The 24,896-nt window shown below is 43.8% G+C and overlaps 1 protein-coding gene across 1 annotated transcript; it reads right to left on the minus strand.

Annotated features, from left to right (window-relative positions):
- Positions 1 to 6,572: 6,572 nt before the first annotated feature.
- Positions 6,573 to 24,896, minus strand: LOC136640618 (thiol S-methyltransferase TMT1A-like). The gene is given in 3 exon segments (XM_066615814.1): positions 6,573 to 7,745; positions 24,394 to 24,593; positions 24,596 to 24,896. Coding segments are annotated over 3 exon segments (738 nt in total). The 3' UTR covers positions 6,573 to 7,508.

Below are 24,896 nucleotides of genomic sequence, written 5' to 3' on the forward strand. Positions count from 1 at the left end.
AGTGTCCACCCAGCAAAATGAAACTGCCAGGGGTGGAGTTTGGCTTTATAAGGGAAGTGAAACAGCCAGCCAGAAATAGCTTGCTGCATTCCAAGGCATGTTATTGGCCACTAACCCAGTGTTGCCAGAATCTTTCATGTTAGAAACACTTGTTTTTCTCCAGAAAGGTGTTTATATCCTACAGGTATTTTGCTTTACATTATTTTCCCCTTGAGCCGTTTAGTATTCTTTTATTCGGCAATGATGATGATCGCCAAGTGTTTTTCTTTTCTGTGTCACAAGGAGCTAGTGAAAAGGAAGTCTTGTTTCTTGCTTTCTAGCAAGCTGTGGGTCTGAGCAGAGGAATGGCAGTGTATGTGTGGGAGTGACTGGGCTGCATAACTCTTTCCTCTCCAGTCATTTTTCTGCTGCTGCTGCTTTGGCCACTGCTCTCTCTTTTTCTCTCTCATATATAAGCAGTGTCATGAATATGTACAGTTTAGGCCTAGTAACATGCAAAGCCTGAACCAAGCTAAAACAGTAACACAGAAGTGGCTTGCATTTCCTAGCTGCTAAGAATTTACAACTCAATGGAAGGTGATTATGTAGCACCTAGGCCAGGGGTCACCAACATTCAAAGAGCAATTGGACCCGTTTTCCGGAGAAAAGAAAACCTCGGGAGCCACAAAACCCTTTTGACATCTAAAATGAAGATAACACTGCATATATAGTTTTTTTTACCTTTATGATCTGCTGCAAGCTCCCCTTTCTGTGCTAACCAGACAATATACTTATTGTCAAGATAGATATATCTTGACTGAGGGCCCAATCCTATCTAACTTTCCAGCACTGATGCAGCCCAGACGTAAGGAAACAAATGTTCCCATACCTTGAGGAGGCCTCTGTGACTGACTCCCCACTACAAGATGCAGTGCATGCCCCATTAGAATGGCTGCACTGACACTGGAAAACTGGATAGGATTGGGCCCTGAGACGGCACTCTGAGGCACACACAGGGTGACCAGATGTCATAACAATAAAAGAGGACAAGTCACCCCAAAATGTAGGATATTGAAGAAAAATGTAGGACCACAAAATAAAAGCTAAAAACACTCATCTATATTGATTATATATTGATCAATATATAGATTATATATTTATTATATATTGTATTATTGATCTCATGTGCCTAATTTAAAATTACTTATTATTGAATTTAAAACTGTATTACATATAATTTATTAATTACAAGAGGGGATGCGTTGCCTGCTCACAGGGAAAAGCAGGACATTTAAGTTCTTTTCCAGGACATGGGGCTAAAAAATAGGACATGTCATGGAAAAAGAGGACCTCTGGTCACCCTGGGCGCACACTGGGACGGTGCATGCTAAGACGGCACCCTTGAATTTAGCACTCTTCATTTTCCCCAGGTCAACCCCCATCTTTCTTGCTCCTGAAAGAGCACCCCTTTCTAAGGCTCCCACAGCCCCATCTCTGCCCTCCTGCTCCCCATGGCACCCCAGAAAAGCAAAGTAAAGATGGAGTTACACAGGCAGCCCTTCCACAGCCTCCCTCTTCCCCACTCACCCACCCTTGTAAAGTCAACACTCCCCCCCTCTCCCACTGCTCTGCCTCACCTATTGCCCTACAAGACAAAAGTGAGGTCATCCCCATTGCCTCACTGTGCCAAGCCCCACCCCACAGCTGTGTGCACAGGAGATGCCCACAAGGGGACTGCAGGCGCCTTCTGCCCTCTCCTGGGAGCTGCCCCTGCCTCCCCCCACCCAGGCAGCCCTACCTGGGCTCCCCCTCCTGCCTCTGCGCCCCCCACCGACCCCCCACTGGAAGCCCACCTGCCTGGCGCCCCCACCCCTTGCCAGCCACACTCAGGGTGGCAGGAAGCCAGGAGGGGAGCCTGGCTGCTATCAGCCACACTCACCATATACACGACGCAGAGGGCGCACAGCACATTACGGGAGCAGGTGAAGCCCCAGCACACCATCTTCCCAGGCAGGAGCGGCCAAGCTCCCCATTCCCTCCCCCGCAGCACAAAACAATCTCCCGCTCCCCCCAAGGGGAAAGCAGCAGCAGCCCGTTCTGCACAAAACAATCTCCCCCTCCGCCCAAGGGGAAAGCAGCAGCCGCCCGTCCTGCCCCTTTAAATCCCAGCCTGCAGGAGCCAGAGCAGATGGCTGAAAGAGCCGCATTTGGCTCTAAAAGCACAGGTTGCAGATCCCAGACCTAGGCAGCCAGAAAGACGCCCATCAAGGATGGAATGCAGCTGTAGATCTCCAGGGGGGAGGGAAGAGCTGAAAGGGCGAGCTTCCAGCCCCACTTCCGGAGGACAGGGTCTTTTGGTCTTTGTCTCTTGGTGAGATAGGTGGTGGGTGCACATCCTGCCCCACCAGGACCATGTGGCCATAGGTAAGGTGGGGGTTAGAGTTAGCCAGTTAGCTTTGTTGTTTTATGCTAATGTTTTATGCTACCCCTGCTAATTGGGTATGAGGCACTTTTTCAAGTGGGTGCTCCTTTTTTGAGCAGGGGGAGAGTAACTGGCCCATCTCACCCCAGCACTGTCTGTTCTAGTGGCTGTCTGCTGGTATTCATTTGCATTTAGATTGTGAGCCCTTTTGGGACAGGGAGCCATTTAGTTATTTGATTTTTCTCTGTAAACCGCTTTGTGAACTTTTAGTTGAAAAGCGGTATATAAATACTGTTAATAATAATTAATAATAATGCTGATATGTTTCCTAGGAGTTTTTATGCCTCTAGCATTTGCTGCCTTTTGTAACTTTTTGTAACCCTATGTACTTAATAAAGTAAAAATCCTTTTACCATGTTGGTTCATTGTCTGTTGGGGACAAAGGTTCAGAATCCTGCCTAGCCGTTCAGCAAGCTACCAAAAATCCTCATTGTGGACTAGAAACTTGAGGACTGAGACTTTAAGTAAAGAAAGTGTTCAGTGCCTACAAGGGATATAGTTAAGCCTAGAGGGTCTCGGTTCCCCTGGACTGAGGCACTGGCTCTTACAGGGTGGTGGCAGTACTACCGAACAGGGATCTTTGAGGGCTCTAGGGTTCAGAACCAACAACTCTGAGCACCCAAAACCCTGGGAGTGTGAGACCAAGTGTACGACAAGCAGATATACGATGCTTATCATTGCCAACTTTAGATGAACTGTATAGATGTACACATTGTATCTGCCTGGTTGTTGCAGAAGTGTGTTTAGGTTTGCGATGTCTCTATACTATTATGCAGAACACGGTCAAAAGCCTTTTCAAGGTTGAGGAAGGCAATGTGCAGTGGCTTTGGCTTCTCTCGGTGCTTCTCAAGCAGAAGACGGGCAGCATGCACTGTGTCTGTTGTGTCATGTCATAGCCGCTAATGAAACCTGCTTGATTTGTCATGACTTGGACAACATCACGAATGAAGCAGGTCGACGATCCTCTTGAAGATTTTCATCATGTGAGAGAGGAGGTAGATTGGTTGGTAGCTTGTGCAGTCAGCAGGGATGTCTTTCTTCTTCCAGATTGCGATGGTCATGCTATGTTGCCAGTTGGCAGGTGTCTTCTGCTTGGCAATGATCTGGTTGAAAACTGAACTGAAAGAAACTGATTTTAGAAATGGGCTATGATTTTAGAAATGGGCTATGTCAGATGCAAGGGGGGCACCAGGATGAGGTGTCATGTTATCTGGTGTGCTCCCTGGGGCATTTGGTGGGCCGCTGTGAGATACAGGAAGCTGGATTAGATGGGCCTATGGCCTGATACAGTGGGGCTGTTCTTATGTTCTTATTTGTTTTTCTTTAATTTAATTATTTATAATTATTTTATTTTACTTGTTGATGTCATTTCCAGCCATGACATCACTTCTGGTGGGTCCCGGACAGATTGTCATTCTAAAATGAGGGTCCCAGTGTTAAAAGGTTGAGAACCACTGCCTTAACTCCAAACAGGCCATTGAGACATCCGGGGAACACACACAAAATTCTGGAAATCATGGCTTTTATGTTCTATACATGGCTACCTTCATGTTCTATACCATTTGATGCAGAATTTCATCCATTGCTTGTGCAGAAACATTCACTACATTTATTTTCTGGCCATTATTATTATTCATTTCATGTCATGAGTATCTCTCAGTCTCACCTACCTCACAGGGTTGTTGTGAGGACAAAATAAGGGAAGGAACCACGTACACCATAAGAACATAAGAACAGCCATGCTGGATCAGGCCGTAGGCTCATCTAGTCCAGCTTTCTGTATCTCACAGTGGCCCACAAATGCCTCAGGGGGCATACAAGACAACAAGAGACCTGCATCCTGGTGCCCTCCCCTGCATCTTGTATTCTGACATAACCCATTTCTAAAATCAGGAGGTTGCATGTACGCATCTCGGCTTGTAACCCATGATGGATTTTTCCTCCAGAAATTTGTCCAAACACCTTTTAAATGCATCTAGGCCCGATGCCATCACCACGTCCTGTGGCAAGGAGTTCCGCAGATTAACCACACGCTGAGATTAACACCACTCTGAGCTGCTTAGAGGAAGGGTGGTATAAAAATGTGAATTAATTAAGTAATATGGGGTGACAAAAATTGATGGGCCCCGGGTGTCAAATGACCTAGCTACACCACTGGGCAGCTGAGTTGACTTCTTTGCCAGTTCCCTCTCTGGCCCTGTTTCCTTTTGTGTTTTGTCTCTCAGATTGTATACTTTTAAGTTGGTCGTTTTTAAGTGAACTACACACAGCCAGTATTAACTCCCTGTTGGAGCTCCTACTGTGCGTGGCAGAAAGACTGGGAGCATGCCAAGTCTCCTGCTGCAGGCGTGGAATGGACTGGAGGAGGTGTGAGAGCAAACCTGCAGGGGTCAGACATGCAGATAGAATGCATGTAGATAGGTGGAATTCGCTGGCCAGAGAAGACCAAGAGGGAGGCACTTTCTTAAAGGTGCAGCTTGAAACATGGTACAGCAGCCCTTTTCACAAAGGCGCATAATGAAGAAGGGGGGGCAGATGCGTGGAATGGAAAGTGAGCAGCTTCTTGCAAGGCCTGATACTGCAGCAGCAAAAGGGGAGGGACGTGATGGGGGTCCCTTGGAGTGATAGCCTGAGGGCCCCCTCGCGTGCAGGGGGAGCAGCTGAGGAGGAAGAGGAAAACTCTGCAGGTCTCAGGGTCCTCCCCAAGGCCTGAGCTCAGCAGTGAAGGAAAGGCACTCTGCACGTGCTCAAGGGAACTCACTTGTATCATTGCTGTATTTCAAGCATTTGAGGGCTTTGCTCCAGCACAGCAAGTAGGTTTGAAGCTTAAGCTTCAGGTCGAGCCTCTGGAGTGGTGAGGATCACTGGTTATCTTCCTCCATTGAGACGGGTGCTCCTTCTCCACACCCCCCCTGCAAATGGGCTCAGACATTGTGAGTTACAAGGTCTTTGTGTCGGGGAAGAATGCCATGGGCAAGGTGGCCCTCGTGGCAAGCTGGCAGGTCTGAAGATACTGCCAGCACCTCACCAGACACCACGTGATGACTGCAGGGTCGAAGGACTGCCCCACCCCGAAAGGGGGATCCTTTGGGGGGGATCCTAGAGGTGGCTGGGCGACTGTTTTTTCGGTGTGGGCAATTATGTCGAGTATAAATATTGGTGTGCAAAATTAGATAAGTATGGGGAAACATCAAAGACGTATAACTCATGCAAGTTTCATGAAGAGAAAATATCTTTTATCTGCGGGGGGGGGGGGGGTTTGAAAGACTTATTCATCATCATAATTTTTAAAAATCCCAGAAAGCCAAGGAGCACCACAGACCCACCAGAAAAGGATCTCCCCAAGCCCCAAGCTGATGGTGACAGTGCTGGTGATGCTTGCATACCTCTCACTATGGGTGGGAGATATTTTTGCAGATTTCAATGCTTTCCAAAGGTAGAAGTGTAGAAAGTGGTGTCATGTGTTTCTATTCAAAATTTAAATTACAATTAGACACTACAATCACTTTAAAAGTGTACTAGGGTAGCCAGAGCAACCAAATCATCATATAGTTCCTGATAGGGCAGTTGTTAGGATGGACAAGACTGTCTTAGACCCCAGATAGGGTCCATATAGAAAATGACCCCGATAATCAGCAACCTCCAGAACCCTGGAACTGGAGGTGGTGGGTCCCTACCACCTGCCTTGGCCCTAAAATGTGACCCTGAAATGACAAATTTGAGACTAGTTGAAAGTTATCCAGGGTGATGAGACAATCAATAATGGTGTTATGATAATGTCCTTTAAGACAGCAGGCATTTGTTTTGCTAGGGAAGTGTTAACAGTTTTCACCCTCCCTCCCACATACACACATCTTAAGCAACCAGGATGAGCAAGGTTCATCTCGGCACATGGTTAGCCTCATGCCTTCTTGCCCACATCCTCAGACTGAATAAAATGCAACGTATCCATCAGAATCTGGCAAGCAGGTGCTGAGGAACATTCTGAACTACATTGGCCTCCCCTTCTGAGGGAAGAGCCTGGGACCTGAATTGTAACACCAAGTGTCAGAGACCTTCTCCCTGACATATCCCTAATTATATGGTACCTCTATACAGGTTTTACTGAAAAGACTGACTCTGAGTGGGAGTAACTATAATTAATATTCATATTCAGGTTACACAGAGATATACAAAATAACCTCTATAGCAGGGGTGGCCAACCCTTGGCACACAGACACTTTTTAAATGTCGGGCCCTCTGCCTCAAGATTCCTTTGTTGAGGCCAAGTCTACCTTTTGGGTGCACAGAGTATCTGGAGGCATAGACCAGGTCTACCCATGACTGAGCGGCCACTCAAAAAGATGGGAAGACCTGGTGTCCTCCTTAAGGTCTGGGGGAGGGGATCAGGTTTATCGGCTGCTCAGTAGCACATGTGACAACCAGGGCCGACCACCCCACCCTTGGGACACTATTGGTGGAGTGGCACATTCAAGATTCTCTATATAAAAAGTGGCATGTGGCATGCTGCGGGTTGGCCACCCCTACTCTATGGAGAGGTATTGGAAAACTGTACTTTTTAGTTTTTATTATCTTGCTCAGTGGTTCCCAAACTGTGGGTCCAGAACTCACCAGTAGGTTGCAACCCAATTTTGGGTGGTTCGTGAAACTGACAGGGCAGAAGGTTATGTGCATCAAGGGTTCAACAGGCTGCTGGTGGGGGAGCACTGTTGCCCAGTCACCATTATAGCCTCACCCCGAGGAATTCATAAATCAGGCAGCAGCTTCTAGGGCAGCCATTTTCAACCGCTGTGCCATGGCACGCTGGGGTGCCACAATTTGTCTGCAGGTGTGCCGCAGGGGTTTGGGGGAGGGTAATTTACTAGAAGGGCCGTTGGGGAATGTGAGCCCCCCACCAACAGCATGGTGTGCCTTGTGCCTTCTCAGTTGTCCAAAAATGGAGGATGTGCCTTGATCATTTTAGTACCATGTCAGTATGTCATGAGACAACACTGGTTGAAAAACACTGTTCTAAGGGCTCCAAAAAGTCTGGGAAAAACTGATTTAGCTACTTTACACCATAACCTACAATATGAGAGTGAAGAAGGAACAAATTGATAGGAGCTCTTATATGTCGTAACTTCAGCTCTGAGAAGTTGGCCCTTTCCAAGACTTTCCAGGTTTCTCTGGTCAGATGGCATCCATCAAACAAAATTGTCCATGTTGGATCGCAGATTTGCTGGCAGAAGAGTTTCCAGCTGGAAGGTGCACTTGCAACATGTTCCAGGAAGAAGAATGCTCCACCCTAGAGAACAGATTATTTGTAGATTAATCTGATTGATATAAGATCCATGTATACAATGTTTTAAGACGGGTCCCTGCCCCAAGGGCCCTGCAATCTAGATACTGCAGATATCGAGATATCCTTGGGAGGCCAAGGATATTTATGCAAGGACTGAATTAAACTGAATTACATGCAGTTGCTTTGGTTACAGATGGTTTTCATTTTTGTAGGGAATGGGGACTAAGGTACGCCAAAGATTTCACTGAAGAGGTGGGCTTTAAATAGGAATTTAAAGGACTGAATGAGTGAGAGACAGGAAGCTCTTCACTTATTCTTTATTTTCTGTTGGAGGAGCACCAGTGGCGTCACTTGGATTCGCGTCACCCAGTGCGGGAGTCCTGCGGCTCACCCTATGCAGTGGGCGGGGCAACGCGCCAGGTGGTGGGCTTGGTGATGTACCATCGCCCCGCCCCCACTGGTTTTTTGGCTGTACCTTTTGTTAGAACACGATATTTCAGTGTGGTTTGTTTCATTGCATTCTGCATGAAATTATGCATTGATTGATATATAACCTGATGGGATTATTCCTCCAAACTCTGATTTTAGTGATTTTGAAAACTTGTAGAGTCACACACACAAAAACACCCCATGTCAACTTACTAACACCTTATTGCAGCAGTTCTCAAACTTGTAGCACTGGGACCAAGTTTTTAGAATGACAATCTGTCCAGGACCCATTGGAAGTGATGTCATGGCCAGAAATGACACCATCAAGCAAATTAAAATAAATAATTATAAATAATTAAATTAAAATAAAAGAAATAATTAAATAAGGGAGAGCCAGTCCTGTTCCACCAAGTGAATCCACTCTGAAGTAAGTCCTATTGTGGTCAATGGGGCTTACTCTCAGGAAAGTGTGGGTAGGATTGCAGCCTGTGAGCCCAATCCTATGCATGTCTACTCTGAAGTAAGTCCCATAGTGGTCAATGGGGCTTACTCTCAGGAATGTGTGGGTAGAATTGCAGCTTGTGAGCTCAAGCCTATGCATGTCTACTCAGAAGTAAGTCCAATAGTGGCCAATGGAGCTTACCCTGCAGTCTGCCTGCAATAACAACCCCCCAAAAAGTATCAGTGAGATTTCCAGCCCTCCCAGTGCCCAGTTTAAAGTTTTTCTGTTTCAGGCATATCAATACAAAGACCCTCCTGACTTTGCAAGTGCAAAATAGAAAACATTCCCCTTACCAGTTGAAGCCTCTTTTTTGTCCTTTTTGGAGGGGGGGGGGGAGGCTGCCTTCTGGAGCATTTGTTGCACTCCAGCTCCATCGGATCAGGGCCATTCTGGTGTCCTCACATTCCACTTTTCCTGGCCTGACCACCAACCAAGACAGGTCTGCCTACTCGCGAGTAAACGCAACCGTGAGGCTGCTTTCCTTTCCATAGGGCTCAATAGACTGCAGCTGGGAGGGAGGGAGGGATGTCTGATGTCCTTGGAGTCCTTGGAGTCCTCTCAGCCTGCCCTTTCCAACGGACTTTGGCAAGTACGCCTACTCGTGAGTAAATGCGCGATACGACTCACTTTCACTTTCCATAGGGCTCCATGCATTTTTTCTTTCTTGGTTTTTGGCCATAACTTTTGAAGGAAAGGAGCTATTGCAATTCTGTTTTTTCCATTGCACTCTGCTGGGAATACCGCATCCAACGGTGTATGGCATGTGGGGCTAGCTCCTAATGCCGTGATTTTAGCGCGTCCTCCCCCCAGGGCGCAGCACACATCCCGGCGCCTCACCCGGTGCGGCCTGCACCCCCCACACCCCCCTAGCGAAACCAGTGAGGAGCACTCTTGAGGACAGTGAGGTGTTGTGAGATCCAGGCGTAGGGAGGGAATTCAGGCTCACCTTCCCCCTCCTCCTTTAAGCTCAGTCGCTGAAACACACCCTCTCCCTTCCCCCTTCCAGAAATAAATTTTTTAAAAACTCAGCTCTCTTTCTCCCCACTCAGAGCTAGGGAGAGTTCAACACGGGCTCCCTGAAGCAACCAAAAAGCTGCCTTTCCTGGTGATATGCAGAGCAGTCGTTTGTGCAGACTCCCTTTTTCAAATGGGTTTTCAATCCAGGTGTCCAGTGGGCTAGGAGGTGGTGCCCACACAGGGACAAATTGTCAGCAGCCCCCACTGAAGATGGGGTTGGAACGGGGTGGGAGTCGAGATGAGGGCCCTGGATGTGCCACATGAATCCCTCTGAAGGTCACCTGAAGTCCAATGGAGGGCTGACCGTGCTTCCACCATAGAAATATTTTTTATTTCTCTTAAAAAGGGTAGTTTCCAGAAATTTATTATTTCCATCATCTCAGAAAATAGAATATTCTAAAACACTTTTCCTCCTGTTTTGAAAATCATGTTTCTGTTTTCAAAACCAGATTTGCAAGAAGAGGAAATCAAAGAATGTTATGGAGTTTTGTGAAAATGCCATTTGTGGACATACCTAACTTCCATTCTGATTGTGTTCAGAACCTAAATTCCTTTGCTTTTTAAAAAATCCTTTGCAGAGCTGACTGTGCTGCACTATATCCATTCCTGCCGGACAGATGAGAAAATGTTTTCAGAGCCTGGACTGGAGTTTCCTTTTATCTGATGCTTCTAGTACTGAGCGTCCACTCAGCAAAATGAAACTGCCAGAGATGAAGTTTGCCTTCATGGCTGAACACAGTCATGTTCTGGCAACTCCTGCGACGCCGCTGGAACCAATCATATTGGCCTCTGCCTTTCCATTGGACCATTTCAGCGACGTGGAGAGGGGGGATTTGCTGCATGGGTAACAGCCTATCCTCCATACCTAATTTACCCAGGCTTCGCGCACTGGAGAGGACACTCTTTTCCAGAACCACCATTCAGAGCGCGATATCATAGTCTTCCGAGACTGAAGGATGTCAACAACAACAAAAAAAAACTGTTTCCAGCAGGGAAGAGTCAGCCAAGAGAAGTGAAACAGCCAGCCAGAAATAGCTTGCTGCATTCAAAGGCATGTCATTGGCCACTAACCCAGTGTTGCCAGAATCTTTCATGTTAGAAACACTTGTTTTTCTCCAGAAAGGTGTTTATATCCTACAGGTATTTTGCTTTACATTATTTTCCCCTTGAGCCGTTTAGTATTCTTTTACTGGGCAATGATGATGATCGCCAAGTGTTTTTCTTTTCTGGACCACAAGGAGCTAACAAAAAGGAAGTCCTGTGTGTATGTGTGGGAGTGACAGGGCTGCATAACTCCTCTCCAGTCATTTTTTGGCTGCTGCTGCTCTCTCTTTCTCTCATATATGTATAAGCAGATATACATGATTATCATTGCCAACTTTAGATGAACTGTTTAGATGTACACATTGTATCTGCCTGGTTGTTGTAGAAGTCTGTTTAGGCATGCGATGTCTCTATTCTATTGTGCAGAACGCGGTCAAAAGCCTTTTCAAGGTTGAGGAAGGCAATGTGCAGGGATTTGGCTTCTCTCGCTGCTTCTCAAGCAGAAGATGGGCAGCATGCACTGTGTCTGTTGTGTCATGTCATAGCCGCTAATGAAACCTGCTTGATTTGTCGTGATTTGATCAACATCACAAATGAAGCTGGTTGACGATCCTCTTGAAGATTTTCATCATGTGAGAGAGGAGGTAGATTGGTTGGTAGCTTGTGCATTCAGCAGAGATGTCTTTCTTCTTCCAGATTGCGATGGTCGTGCTATGTTGCCGGTTGGCAGGTATCTTCCGCTGGGCAATGATCTCGTTGAAAACTGAACTGAAAGAAACTGAACGTTGCCTCAGTATCGTGGAGACAAAGATGCCGCATTGGATCAGTGGTATCACTCACTTTGACCATGTCTGCAATGGTGACATCCGGCCAGTGCTTTTTTTGTAAAAAAAAAAAGGGGCAGGAACTCACGACTTGTTAATCTTTTATTTATTTATCTATTTTTAAATTTATTTAAAATAAAATAAATCTTTTATTTATTTATTTATTTATTTATTTATTTATTTATTTATTTATTTATTCATCTCATTTCTCTCTTTAAATCCCCATTCCCCAACTACTTAAGAACTAGAAAACGAGGGGAGATCTTCAAGAGAGAAGAACAAAAAGAGACAGACCACCTCGGGAGCGCACACCAAGGATTATATCACGGCTTGTAGCGTGTATTTGCAAATATGTAACAACCAAAAAAATTAATTAAAACTTTTAAAACATTTAATAAATATTGGTTAAAACAATTGATGAAGGCAAAATATAAAAAATGATTACATTACATCACTCTACAGATTTGTTTGAACCCAAATCAATTGGCACACAGGGGAGAGGGGGCACAAAAGATGGGTTAATTAATTGATTAATAAACAAGTTATGGATCAAAAATCATGTGGTCACATACCCTCTATTGGCTCAAGACATTGAAACATGATTGGTGCAAAAAAAAAAGAGAAGTATGTGATCAGATAACAATGAATGTGAATATAAGCACACAAGGGGGGGAGCAGAAGAATAAACACAAAAGATGAATTGTAAAATAGATAAATTATATAATACCGGAATATAATCTATTTTACAACTCATCTTGAACCAATAGAGGGTGTGTGACCACATGATTTTTGATTCATAACTTCATAACTTAATCAATTCATTAACCCATCTTTTGTGGTTCCCCCCTTTCCCCTGTGTACTATGTCCCCATTCCCCATTATAATAATAGTGATTATTAAATATAGTCTAAAAAAACCAAAAATTAATAAACAATGATCTGACCTACTGCACAGAGGAATACATATTTCCTAAGTGTTATTATAATGCAGCCAGGACACTTAAGCTTCCCCATTTATAGTTAAAAACCTAAATCTCCTGTTGATGACATTACAAAGCTACTAAATTATTAGTAATAATTTTTGCTTAATTAATTTAGATCAGCCAAGCCTTATATTAATAACTATAAAAATGAATTACTTGCTTCTGAGTAGACCTGCATAGGCTTGGGCTGCAATCCCATCCACATTTTCCTGGGAGTAAGCCCCACTGAACACAAGGGGACTTATTTCTCAGTAGACATGCCTAGGCTGTCTCAGGTGCAGGGGCTGCACCAGCCGGCTTCCTTCTCCCACTCCTCTTGCCAAGCCAGTACCTGGGTGCTGCAACCTGTCTCCCTGGCTGGCTGGCTGTCCCTCGTCGTCGTCCTCCTCCTCCTCACATGTCCCCATGCCCTCACCGGCTTGGTAGCTGCGCGGGAAGCAGAGCGAGGGGAGAGGAAAGGCGGGCTGGGCTCAGGCTAGAGCTGTGAGTGCGGTGAGGCAGGGGCAGTGCTTTTTTTGTAAAAAATAAAATAAAAGGTGCAGGAAACCCACTTACAAGAACAAGTTTAAGATTAACAAGTGTAATCTTTTATTTATTTACCTCCCCACCTAAAAGAAAAAAAGAAGAAAAAATTATTCCTTACAGGGATTTGAACCCCCAACCTCTGGCTCTACAGACCAGCACTTTAGTAACTGAGCCATTGGAAGTCTTAGGCTCAAAGTGTTTGGAACTAATACTTGAGGCGCTGATGGCCACCAGCTGGGCTCAGGACCTTATATATTAGTTCTGAACACTGTAACTCTAGGTTTTCCTATAGCCCAATGGAGAGAGTGCTGGGCTGTGGAGCACAAGGTTGGAGGTTCGAATCCCTCCTTAGCCAGCAGTGCTGGGTGGCGCAGGGAGGGAAAAAAGGTGGTGGGGGCCAGGAGGGGGGAAAAGGTGGGGGCCAGGAGGAGGGTTGGAGGTTCGAATCCCTCCCTAGCCAGCAGTGCTGGGCAGCGCAGGAAGGGGAAAAAAGGTGGGGCCAGGAGGAGGGGGGGAAAAAGGTGCCAGAACGTGTGTTCCATTACAAAAAAAGCCCTGCATTCGGCAATGATATGACATCACTCCAATCGCTAACATGATGATTGGCCACATTCTGTGCGCTGATGACGATATGCTGGCGCAGAAGGGCCTTCAGTTGGAGTTCAACAGCAAACGACTGAAGGACCGCATCGCTGACTTGACACGCTGCATGACGACATGAAAATCATCCGCCTACACCCAAACCAAGCCCACTAAAAAGAGAAATGGTAACTTCGATCCAGAATAGTGGACCTCCAACCATATGGTAGAGAAGAAGAAGAAGGCCATCGGCTGGACTTCAGTTATGGTCTATGAACTGTCAATGCTCTATTTATGCTATTCAGTTTTTTCTGTGTGTACAATCCTATGCATGTCTACTCAGAAGTAAGTCCTTTTGTGTTCAATAGGACTTATTCTGAGGAAAGGGTGGATAGGATTGCAGCCTAAATTTTTCAATGTTGCTTCTCTTCCAAGCTCAGCTGTTTTCTGGGCAACTAGTAGCTATCTCAGATAACCTTTCTGAATAGGCTCAGGGCTTGAGGCAATTAGTTATCTGATCTCTCCATCACCGAGGCTCCATGGGACCCACAAGAAATCAGGTACCAACCCACCAAGTGTGTCCTTACCCACATTTTGAGAAACACTGCTCTAAATCATGAATGTTGCCAAGAATGGTGCAAAGATCTTTGGGTTTTTATTTATTGTATGCACTTTCGCACCCAATTTCCCCTTACTTGTTTACTTTCAGATGTATAAATCACTAATGCAGACAGGATCATATCGGTGTGTGTGTTCAAGAAGAGTGACTTCTCAACTGAAATTCATCAAGACAACCGATATTGAGAAACAACTTAATCACAAAAAAGAAGCCTGGGTAAGAACGAGTGCTTGATTGACAACCAAGCCACTCCTCCCAGCAAAATGTAATGGTCCTCTGCTGCTATTAAAACAAGGTGCCCAGTGGGCTAGGAGGTGGTGGCCCACATAGGGACAAATTGGCAGCAGCCATCACCGATGATGGTAGGAATAGGGTAAGAATCTAGATGAGGGACCCACCTCTCTCTGGAAGTGCCACATAAGTCCAACTGAAGGTCACCTGAAGTGCCACTTAGTTATATGGAGGGCAGGCTGTGCTTCCACCATAGAATCCTGGGAAATATAGTGAGAATTTCCTGTGAGTGTTCCCACAGTTTCATGGCAAAACTGCAGGAGAGGGAATGAGTCTCAAGTCTTTAATGTCCATTATTGTTCTCTGCAGAAGACTGATATTCTCCAGCTTGTTCATAATTATTTACGTATTTGTTTATATTTGACTTAATCCAATGATCTTGATTGTTGGAGATACTGGTGTTTTGAGTCATTTTAGCCTCTGGTTTGGCCTCTGAGTAAATCAGAGGTTGACATTTGTGGTTGGTCATAAAGAGTGTGATAAATCCCCTGTTTTTCCCTGTTTCCTTCTGATTTTTTGCTTGTCTGTATTTTTTCTTTTTAAATCCTTAGCAGTTCTGACTGTTCCACAGTATATTCACTTATTGAGAAAAACATTCTGGCAAGTAGCCAGAAATAACTCCGTGGAGAATCATCTTGTATTTGTCACACAGAACATGAGGAGGTAGGAAAATGAATGTTGAGGATGCAATTTGATGAAATTTTATTATATGCTGATGATGCGGTTATTTTATCTCGTTCTAGCTTGGGGTTGAAATGCTTGATTAGGAAGTGTGTTGAATTCTTTTGCTCTAATGAGTTACAAATTAATTATACCAAGTCAAAAATTGTAGTTTTTGAAAGGTCCTGGAGACCAAGAGAGTGGAGATTTAATGGACAAACTGTAGAACAGGTTAGGACATTCAAATACCTGGGTGTTGCAGTGACCCTTGGGGGAGCAACCAAAGCCCAGGGGTCAGGTTGCTGGATATAGGTGCGAGAGCAGAAGCAATGAATGGTTAGACAGAAAATCAAGAGACAGCAGACATATTGAGGGTTGAGAGTGCAGAGAGAGAGAGAGAAGCTAAGCTGATTCTACTAGCCTCCTCCTGCGTTTTTATTGTACTTGCAACATTGCTACATTCGGTTCTCAGATAAAGCCACATTAGAATCTCATACAGGGGTGAGAACAATGGGTGCTTCTTTTCTCAGAGTGCTGTATCAGCTATTGTCACACTTCAGCCTGGGAACTAGCAGCCTTGTCGGTTTGCCGTTTAACAAGGGGGGTTTGCCCGCAATTGCCATCGCACCAAGGCTTTCTGTGTGCTTCTGCTTAAGCACTTAAAAACACCACATTGTCCCCCTTTTTATTTATTTAAATTTTGAGATAGCATTTCAGTGTAGGCTTTGTTAGCCAAACAAGAAGACTTTAGGTTGGCATTGTGGGGTTATAACACCATGCAAAATGGACATTGGATAAGACAAAAAGACTTTCATGAATACACGCTAAAATTACAGTTGGGAGAAACGGCAACGCCTTTTTCTCTAAAAATAATTTGCTGTGAACAAAATTATTATAAATCAATTAAAACAACAGGTGGTGGTTACAACACATTTGCATAATTAAAAGAAACGTTTTTATCATGGAACACATTCCAATGGGCATACAAGGTTTGTTAAATATTTTTGCACATGTTAAATTGCTGCCACTGACCACATAAAGAGTGTGCAGTGAAAGACATTGGGATTTCACTATGAATTACATTTACATTATAAGACATTGCATCATGAGCTATGCAAACATTGGGAAAGTTTTTTTAAAACTTGGTTACATACTATGCACTCCCTTAAGGGGGGTGCTAAATGACTATCTTTTAACACAATTATAAAAAGCAAAAACAAACATAAAAACAACAACATTGAACTTTTTATTAGGGGTTCTTGGTTCACTGGATGTCTTCAGGAAACTTTAGTGCCACGCATCTTCGTTTCTGTGAAAATAAACAAAATAGCAGAACTTCGCTGCTAGGTTATTAATGAAGCTTGCCTTTTCACTCTGGGTCCAACAATTATCTGTAAAAGCACATGGGGGGGTAAAAGCACATTATATTTGCATTTAAGACAGGGGGCTTCTGAGCCTGCTAAGGTGTTGCTGAAATATATTTTAGTGATCTCATATCTATCATTTTTTAATTATTTAAATAGAAAATTTGTAAGATGCACTGTGTATGTGTGTTGTAAGGTCTAAGATATTATAGGAGATACGCTTAGGTTTGAAAACAAACTGAACAGGCAGAAGTGGTGATTATTCTTAGGCCTTTAGTTGTCTAAACATCTTAAGGGATTATTTTTAAGCATTGAGAATAAGGGAACATTTCTAAGCATTGAGAGAGTGTTAGAGTTGAGAGTGAGTGAAGTCATATAGATTCAGAAGTGAGAAGAAGAGAAAAGCTTGTGTGTGTGTTATTACAATGTGGGATTCTTTCCTTGAAACACATACATTTTTTACTGGAGACAATTCTGTTGTTCTATCTTACACATACAATTATCACATACCTCCTGCAGTCAGCAAATGGCATTGCACTTTCAATCACAATGACCTCATGTCCCATAACCATCGTATGACTTACTTTGGCCTTCGAAATGCAACATAACTGTTGCTAAAAACACTATCTTCTGCACCCTTTGTGAGAACTTGATCTTTGAACTGGCTGTGTTGCTTTTTTGAACTTTTTTTTTTTTTTGATATAAACTACCACAACTAATTTAAAATATTATTATCTGCCAGTTATGTATGCACCAAAACTGGTTTGAAATGAAGAATAAGAATATAAAGAGAGCTGGTGTGAATACTGTTATGCATGCTTGCTGCTCTGAAAAATATTGGATAGCTATTTACTTGTATATGAAGTCTGAGCTTAAAACTATGCTGCTGAGCCTGTGTGTTAAAAGGAAAGACTAATTTTTAAAAGCACACAGGACAGGGAAGATTTTTTTTTTTCTGTGGTTTGAAGATGCTTTCAAACCGAAAAGTTTTTTGTGGTTTGAAAACAAAAGAACATTCACTGTGTTTGTATTTTATCTATTGTGTTGAGAACACTGGGCACACAGCCAAGTTCAGCAATCCGTTTGACTTTTAGTTTTGAACTTGCTTGGACATTTAACTTAACATACCTTCTAACATGTGGAAACCAAAAGAAGGCTTAAAACAATGAAAACAGGCATATATACAGGTAACAAAAGAAAGATCAATATGGCATTCTTGGCTAACTTTACAAAACAATTGTTTAACTAACATTTTATAAACTGATAAATAAAAAGGCATGGTATCAGTATGGAATTAAGAAACATATAAGAATAAAACAAAAAGGCCTTAAGGGCTTGATTAAAACTATGGGACTAGAAAAAAATTTTTTTTGCTGGAACAGAATGAGACCAGAAAATCATTTTCTGATGAAACAGAATGGGATCAAAAAATCTTTTTCCTGATGAATTTAAACTATGGGATCAGGAGAAATTTTTTGATGAAGCAGAATGGGATCAGAAAATCATTTTCTTGGTGAATTCAGGGAGGTCCTTTAAGGGCCTGATGAAAGCCTTTGGATCAGAAAAGCTTTCTGATGGAACAGGATAGAATCAGTCAAAGCTATGGGAACAGGGAGACTTTTAAAAAGCCTGAATAGCTTTGCTATTACTTTTATATAAACATCTTAGAAAAAAAAGGTATAACTCTGACTAAAACTAAACTAAAATACGATTTAGTTTGACTTTAAAGCTGTGATAACTGCTGCTGATGGACAAAATGGCTGATGGTTGCCGTTCTGAAAGGTGTGTGGAATGAGAAACACTGAAAAATTTGGGAACTACTACAAACTAAGCTGAAAGGGAGGGGTGAGTTTAGCTTGTTGGTAGCAGTTTGAGGATCAGAACTGGTTTTACTGACCTTCCCTTTGGTATGTAACTACTTTAGCAATGGGGATTGAGCATCTGACTGGTTTTAAAGAGAGATTTGCCTGTGTTACTTGGGCAAGCTTAAAATCTTAACTCTTTGTTTTTATAATGGGTAGAGCAATTGTTAAGACTTCTTGGCTTTGAAGTCTTATTGCTTGTTCCTACTTTTTCTAACAAGGGAAATGATGGCTTTTGGATAGCAGAACACATTCTTTGAGGGGTTAGATAAAAAATAAAGCTATTTAAGCATCTGGGGAAAAAATAGCCTGTGTTGCAGGATTTTGACCTTTCTTAAGGTGGTCAAACAGTAGTTTTAACAATTGTTACAAATGTTGCTTTCAAATGTTGCAATTACACTAAAGTTAACTGTTGGGGGACTTTTAATTTAGGTGTTGCAGGTACAACATGAAATAATAGCACTTTATACTCTTTACTACAAATAAAGTGCTTGTGTTTGCACCTTTTTTGATACTATATAACAACTAAACTGTTATGAAATTTAAGGCAGGTCTTATAAGAAAAAAGGATTTACCTGGGAACCTGCTATTAAAATCCATATGATAAATGGCTATAAGGTTTAATTTACGCTCAGCTGACACGAAGTTGGGCTATTTAACATGCTTTGGGCTGTTTAGCATGCTTTTGGAAAAAACTTAGCTAATGATACTTCTGGCTTTCTTTTTAAGTGGTTGGAACGTTACTGAGCTATACTGCATTCTGTGCAGGGGTTTTTAGGAACTTCCAACCATAGGGAACTAAATGATATGTATGTTTTAATTCTCCAGCATCTGTGCTAGTGATGCTGTTTTTAAATGTAATCTGTACCTCTTTTGGCACAGAATGGGGGAGAGTTTTCTGTTTTTTGACTGTTTGCTTTTGGGCATTCTGACCTTGTTTTACAGGGAGAACTATGGACAGCTTTAAAGACTCTTTTGCTATTAAGTTTTCTGATGCTATTGCATTTTGAGCCATGGTTTCTATATGGGATGGCTGCTTGTTCTAGCTGGGTTGGTGCAGAGGAGGAAAAAGAGAAATATAAGCTGATATATAGTCTGGCGGAAGAGGGCTTGTAGCACGGTTTATTTCCTCTGTGTTTGCAGCTCTACTTGTAGAGCGTAAGTTTGGATGGTAAATTACGTCTGTGACCTCTTGGGAGGAAACATGGTGCTGAGCTTTGCTAAAGAGAAACAGTAAATCATTGCTGCGGTATTGATAAGCTTGTACCTATACTTATCAATGCTATACTTACCTGGATCCTGAAGTCAGGATGAGTGACCTGTGCAAGGCGGGTAAGATAGCTGTTGTCGTGGCCCCTCTTTCAGGGTCAGACGAAACGTGACCCCTGTTTCAGGGTCATGTGAAGCAATGAATGGGAAGCAACCTGAAACAGGCTACTTGATATAGAAAAGAGTATAAAAAGTGTGTAGCCGAAGGCTTGTACTATTTTTATACTTACCTAAGTACTTATGCTTACCATTGGGATCTCGAAAGATGAATGAGCTCTTTAACCCTTGCCGGGCGTTGATAAGCGATTTTCTTGGCCCCATGGGCTGGGCGCCTGATGTAGCAGCGCAGAATGCTGCTCTGGGAAGCACCCAAGGCTTTTTGGGGCCTTGGTGCTTGATGGGAGACACACAAGACTGTACCTTGTTGCCTGAGGGAGAGTGCTAAAGAGAAGCACTCTGAGGGTTTGACAGTTAGAATTGGAGCAAGTCACGGCAATGAGTTCGGAGGCAGAGGACAGGCCGTTTGATCAAGACCACCTGGCTCTACTATACTCGCTCATTGCAGAAAGTCTCTGCCTGCTGCGCTAGATGTAGCAATAATGCTACCTGGGAAGCAGCCCGAGACCCCGGAAGTCAAGGACTGCTTGATGTGGCGCAGAAGCCAGAGCAAGAAAGGATCCCCATTTGCTGTGCTAGATGTAGCTGCGAATGGGGAACAACAAAAAAAGTTAGGCTGCTAGAAATAAGAAAAAGCAAGGGTTCCTATGCCAGGGTGCCAGAAGTCTCTGTGCCATTGCTAGAAGTTGCAGAGGGTCCCTGTTGTTCCCAGGTTCAGATGAAGCAATGAATGGGAGCAGCCTATAACAGGTTGCTGAATATAGCAGAAAGCAAAGCAATTTGTCTGCCATACTTGGCTGGCCCACGTCTGGGCACCTAGCATAGCCACAAAGTTGCTGAGAAGCAAATAGACCTCAAAATCAGATGCTTGTAAAAGCAAATGCAGTGAGAAGTCAGAGAGACAAAAGAAATCCAAAGGTTGCGACGCAAGGCTGCTTGGAAAACACACAAGGCTGTAAGAGTGAGGCTAGAGCAATAGAAAGTCAAAGCAATAGGTGGGAGGTAGACAGCGGACAAGCTGTTTGAATAAAAAAAAAACAAGACAGCCTGTCTACTGTACCTGATTGTTGCAGAGAGTCTCTGTCCTAGGAGCAGAAGTCTCTGTCCCAGGATTAGAGGTCCCTGTTCTAGGATTAGATGTCCCTGTTCGAGGCGCCAGATGTTGCAGTGACCCTTGGGGGAGCAACCAAAGCCCAGGGGTCAGGTTGCTGGATATAGGTGCGAGAGCAGAAGCAATGAATGGTTAGACAGAAAATCAAGAGACAGCAGACATATTGAGGGTTGAGAGTGCAGAGAGAGAGAGAGAAGCTAAGCTGATTCTACTAGCCTCCTCCTGCGTTTTTATTGTACTTGCAACATTGCTACATTCGGTTCTCAGATAAAGCCACATTAGAATCTCATACAGGGGTGAGAACAATGGGTGCTTCTTTTCTCAGAGTGCTGTATCAGCTATTGTCACACTTCAGCCTGGGAACTAGCAGCCTTGTCGGTTTGCCGTTTAACAAGGGGGGTTTGCCCGCAATTGCCATCGCACCAAGGCTTTCTGTGTGCTTCTGCTTAAGCACTTAAAAACACCACACCTGGGCATTCTTTTTTCGCATAATTTAGCATGGACGTGCCATCGTTATATGGCTTGCTCCCTTGCCAAAGCCTCTTCGCAAGCCATTGTTAAATTTTTCCATAGCAAAGGTGGCTCGTATATTCCAGCGGCACTGAAGGTCTTTAATGCGAAATGCTCCCCCCAACTTCTCAACGGGGTGCCACTCTGGATCCAATCGTTTAATAGCTCACTGGAGCAGATTCAGTCAGTCTTTTTAAGAAGCATACTAGGTTTGCCCCAGTGTGTTTCTTATGAGGTGCTCTGTATAGAATCAGGTCAAATCCAACTTGAAACTCTGGCGTGGATTAGAGCGACTAAATATTGGCTTAAAATTCTCTACAACACTGATTCCAACACTCTTCTATTCCATCTTCTTGATGACCCTTACTTTACAGATAAATTTTGGAGTACAAAAATAAAACAACTGGGAGTCGAGCCTGATTTACTTGGCCAGTTGTCACAAGACGAGGCATTTAGGCTTATCAAAGAGAGACTCCTGGATATTCATACTTCCAATATTTTATCTGCTGCCAACAAAGTCTGCTCACCATTACACTTTCATTTACCGGTCAGAGTAGGGGAAATTCCCAACTATTTATACACCTTGGAATGTCCAAAAACTAGAAGGGCCTTTTCTATGGCCCGTAGTAATTCCATTCCATCTGCTGTCCTCTGGGGCAGATTCAATGGTACTCCTCCACATGAGAGAATTTGTCCATGTTCTCAGCGTGCTGTAGAAACTTTAGTCCATCTTCTTTTCCATTGTCCGCTTCATTATGAGGCCAGGAGGAAATGTCCAGCTCTCCAACCCTATCTCAATTTTTTCTTGGAGGATTCTGCTATATTGCAAGCCTTATTAGCTTCCACTGACCCTAACACCATTTCCCAGATAGCCACATTTATCTCGCAAATTGTGGCATCTAATCTGAAGCGTGCCCCCATTTCTTTGAAGTCTCTGAATTTTGGAAGTTAATTGCAAGTTGGTGTGTTATGTTATAAGCAAACTTTTTTTTTATTAGCTGTATGAAAGTGTTTAATGATCTTTTAACTGTATGCCAATAAAGGTACTGAAACTGAATTTGATGAAGTGTAATGAAGCTTTGAGCTCTCTGGAAGATGCAGTAGTACCCCAGATTTCTGATAGTACCCAATTTAGCAACGTTTTACACCATTTACAGGGAAGTTTTATAGCATGGTCACCCTTGGATTTCCTTTGACTTTTCTATGTCTTCATGTCATATGGGTTAAGAGATTTCTTAGGGGTAATGTCAGTACTGTACATAACTCAGGGCGCAATCCTAACCAGGTCTACTCAGAAGTAAGTCCTATTTTGTTCAATGGGGCTTACTGTCACGAAAGTGTGGTTAGGACTGCAGCCTTAGCTCTCTGTGTATTTGCCCATGTATTAGAACACTTTGTCCTGGAAAGCCTGTCCCAACTTGATAAGTAATCTTGGTTCTAAATTTTGTTTTCCCTTCTGTAGATCAGAATCATGGCTTTTTCAGAACAAGAATCCATAATGATATTCCTGAACAACTGATGAGTAGAGCACCTTGCTTGAAATGGGAAAAGATTGGATGAGCTTCTTCCATTTGTCATACCATTCTTAAAATACTTCACAAAGCTTTTTTTTAAAAATTAAAATTTTAAAAGTCAACTCTGGCAATCTATTACAATGACAAGCATTCAGGTTTTAAATTTTAGAATTCTGGGCATGTATCAAAAAAAGGACAGGACAAAATAGGTCTGAGTTGCAGGCTGTGAAAAGGGCAAGCAGTCAGTTTAATTGTTTTTTACCTGTTAAGGCAAGGAAGCAGGAATCTCACCACTTTCATCAGAATTTTCATCTGAACTATGAAAAACTAGCTGGTCTACACCATTTGAACTAGCTGGTCTACACCATTCTGCCGTGCAGTGAGAATGAAATGCAGTCCTGCAGGTATCCTTCTAGTCACCCCACCATCATTTCTTTCACTGTCCCACTCCCCAAACTGACATGGTCAGGGGAAAGTTTTGTCTGTCACTGGAGAGCAGAGAAGTGGAAGGCAATAGTAAAGGAAGCAGGTATTAGATGGCATTGAAAAGACTTTCATATCATGGGGTAGAAAATGGGGAAAGAATGTGCATTTCTGAAACTGACAAGTCTTCTCCTGTGGGGAAATTTTGCAGGCTGGAAGTCCCTGCAAGAAAAGGAGAGCCTTGGGGAAAGCCCCAGTAGCTGCAGTGGGGCAGCTTGGACCTGCATGGTCTAAATAGCTGGTGCAAATTTATGTTGCCTCCTGTTGGTGGATTGGGTCTAGGATGGGGATAGGATACGGTGTGTTCCACTGCCGCCAATCCCACCCCATCCCGATCCACTCATCTTCTGCCGGTCACTGCTCTCCCACTGATACACCCCTGCCCCCACATGGCCTGGTGCGGAATGTGTCTGGAATGTGCTGAGTTTCCTGCTGGTGCATGTGGGCTGGTGCAGGCCATGGTGCTGGCAACTGTTAAGCTGTCGCCAAGTGCTTTATGGCACTGGTGCAGGGCAGTGCAGGCACGGAGGCTGCTTTGGATTGTGACATTAGTTGATTAAAAGCCTGATAGTGACATGAGGAAAATTGTAATTGCTCCCACTGCAAGGGAGGTCTTCCCTCCCAAATGAAAAGCATGTGTTACTTGTGTACCCAAACAGTGGGACAGAACTTAAAAGACAGAACTCCCCATGTCATTACTGACCCCCCCCCGGGTCCCTCTGGCAAAGGCCCATTGAGAAAGGCCCAAGGCAGAAAAGGAGACCCCCCCCCCCATCCCTCAACCCAGCAGAGGAAACAGGAGCAACACAGAAGCAAATGCCATTAATCTTACATGTTCGTTCTGCATTTTCAGGTATCAGATACACGTAACTTATTTAATAGCTGCAAAAGTACTTGGGAATGTGTATTCCTAGATTAGTACCTCATTCTCACTGCCTGATCTACTTACTGGTCTCAGCACCTGTAGAGCTTCTCTGATTACTGCTTCTGGATTCGTTACACAGCACAACACCAGAGTACAAACCACCACATCCACGGATGCGTCTAGTGTTTGGTACAAGTCTTCCCCTGGGGCAACCAAACAGCACTCCAGTTGCAGATGTGGATTCTCAGACAGGCTCTTTGCAAGAAATTTGTTGAAGTTGGGTTGGGATCAGTGCACGTGATTCTGCATCCTCTTGGGTAGAACTGGAAGTTGGCCCCTGTTCTTGTGCCAATCTCCAGCAGTCTGAACACCCCTGTGGGGCCTGCAAAGTCCATGAGGTTGCTGAAAAGCTCCTGCTTCTTACCAGCCATTTTCTTGTTGTAATCAATGGTCACCTGGACCATGAGATACGGGAATGCCTTCTTGCAAATAGGGTACCATAAACCCAGGTACCACAGCAAATGCACTGGGAAAGCAAAGATCTGAACACACAATTGAAGCAGAACAACTAACCAGGTTTTTTCCAT

This window comes from Tiliqua scincoides, chromosome 2, assembly GCF_035046505.1.
Source record: "Tiliqua scincoides isolate rTilSci1 chromosome 2, rTilSci1.hap2, whole genome shotgun sequence".
Lineage (NCBI taxonomy): Eukaryota > Metazoa > Chordata > Lepidosauria > Squamata > Scincidae > Tiliqua > Tiliqua scincoides.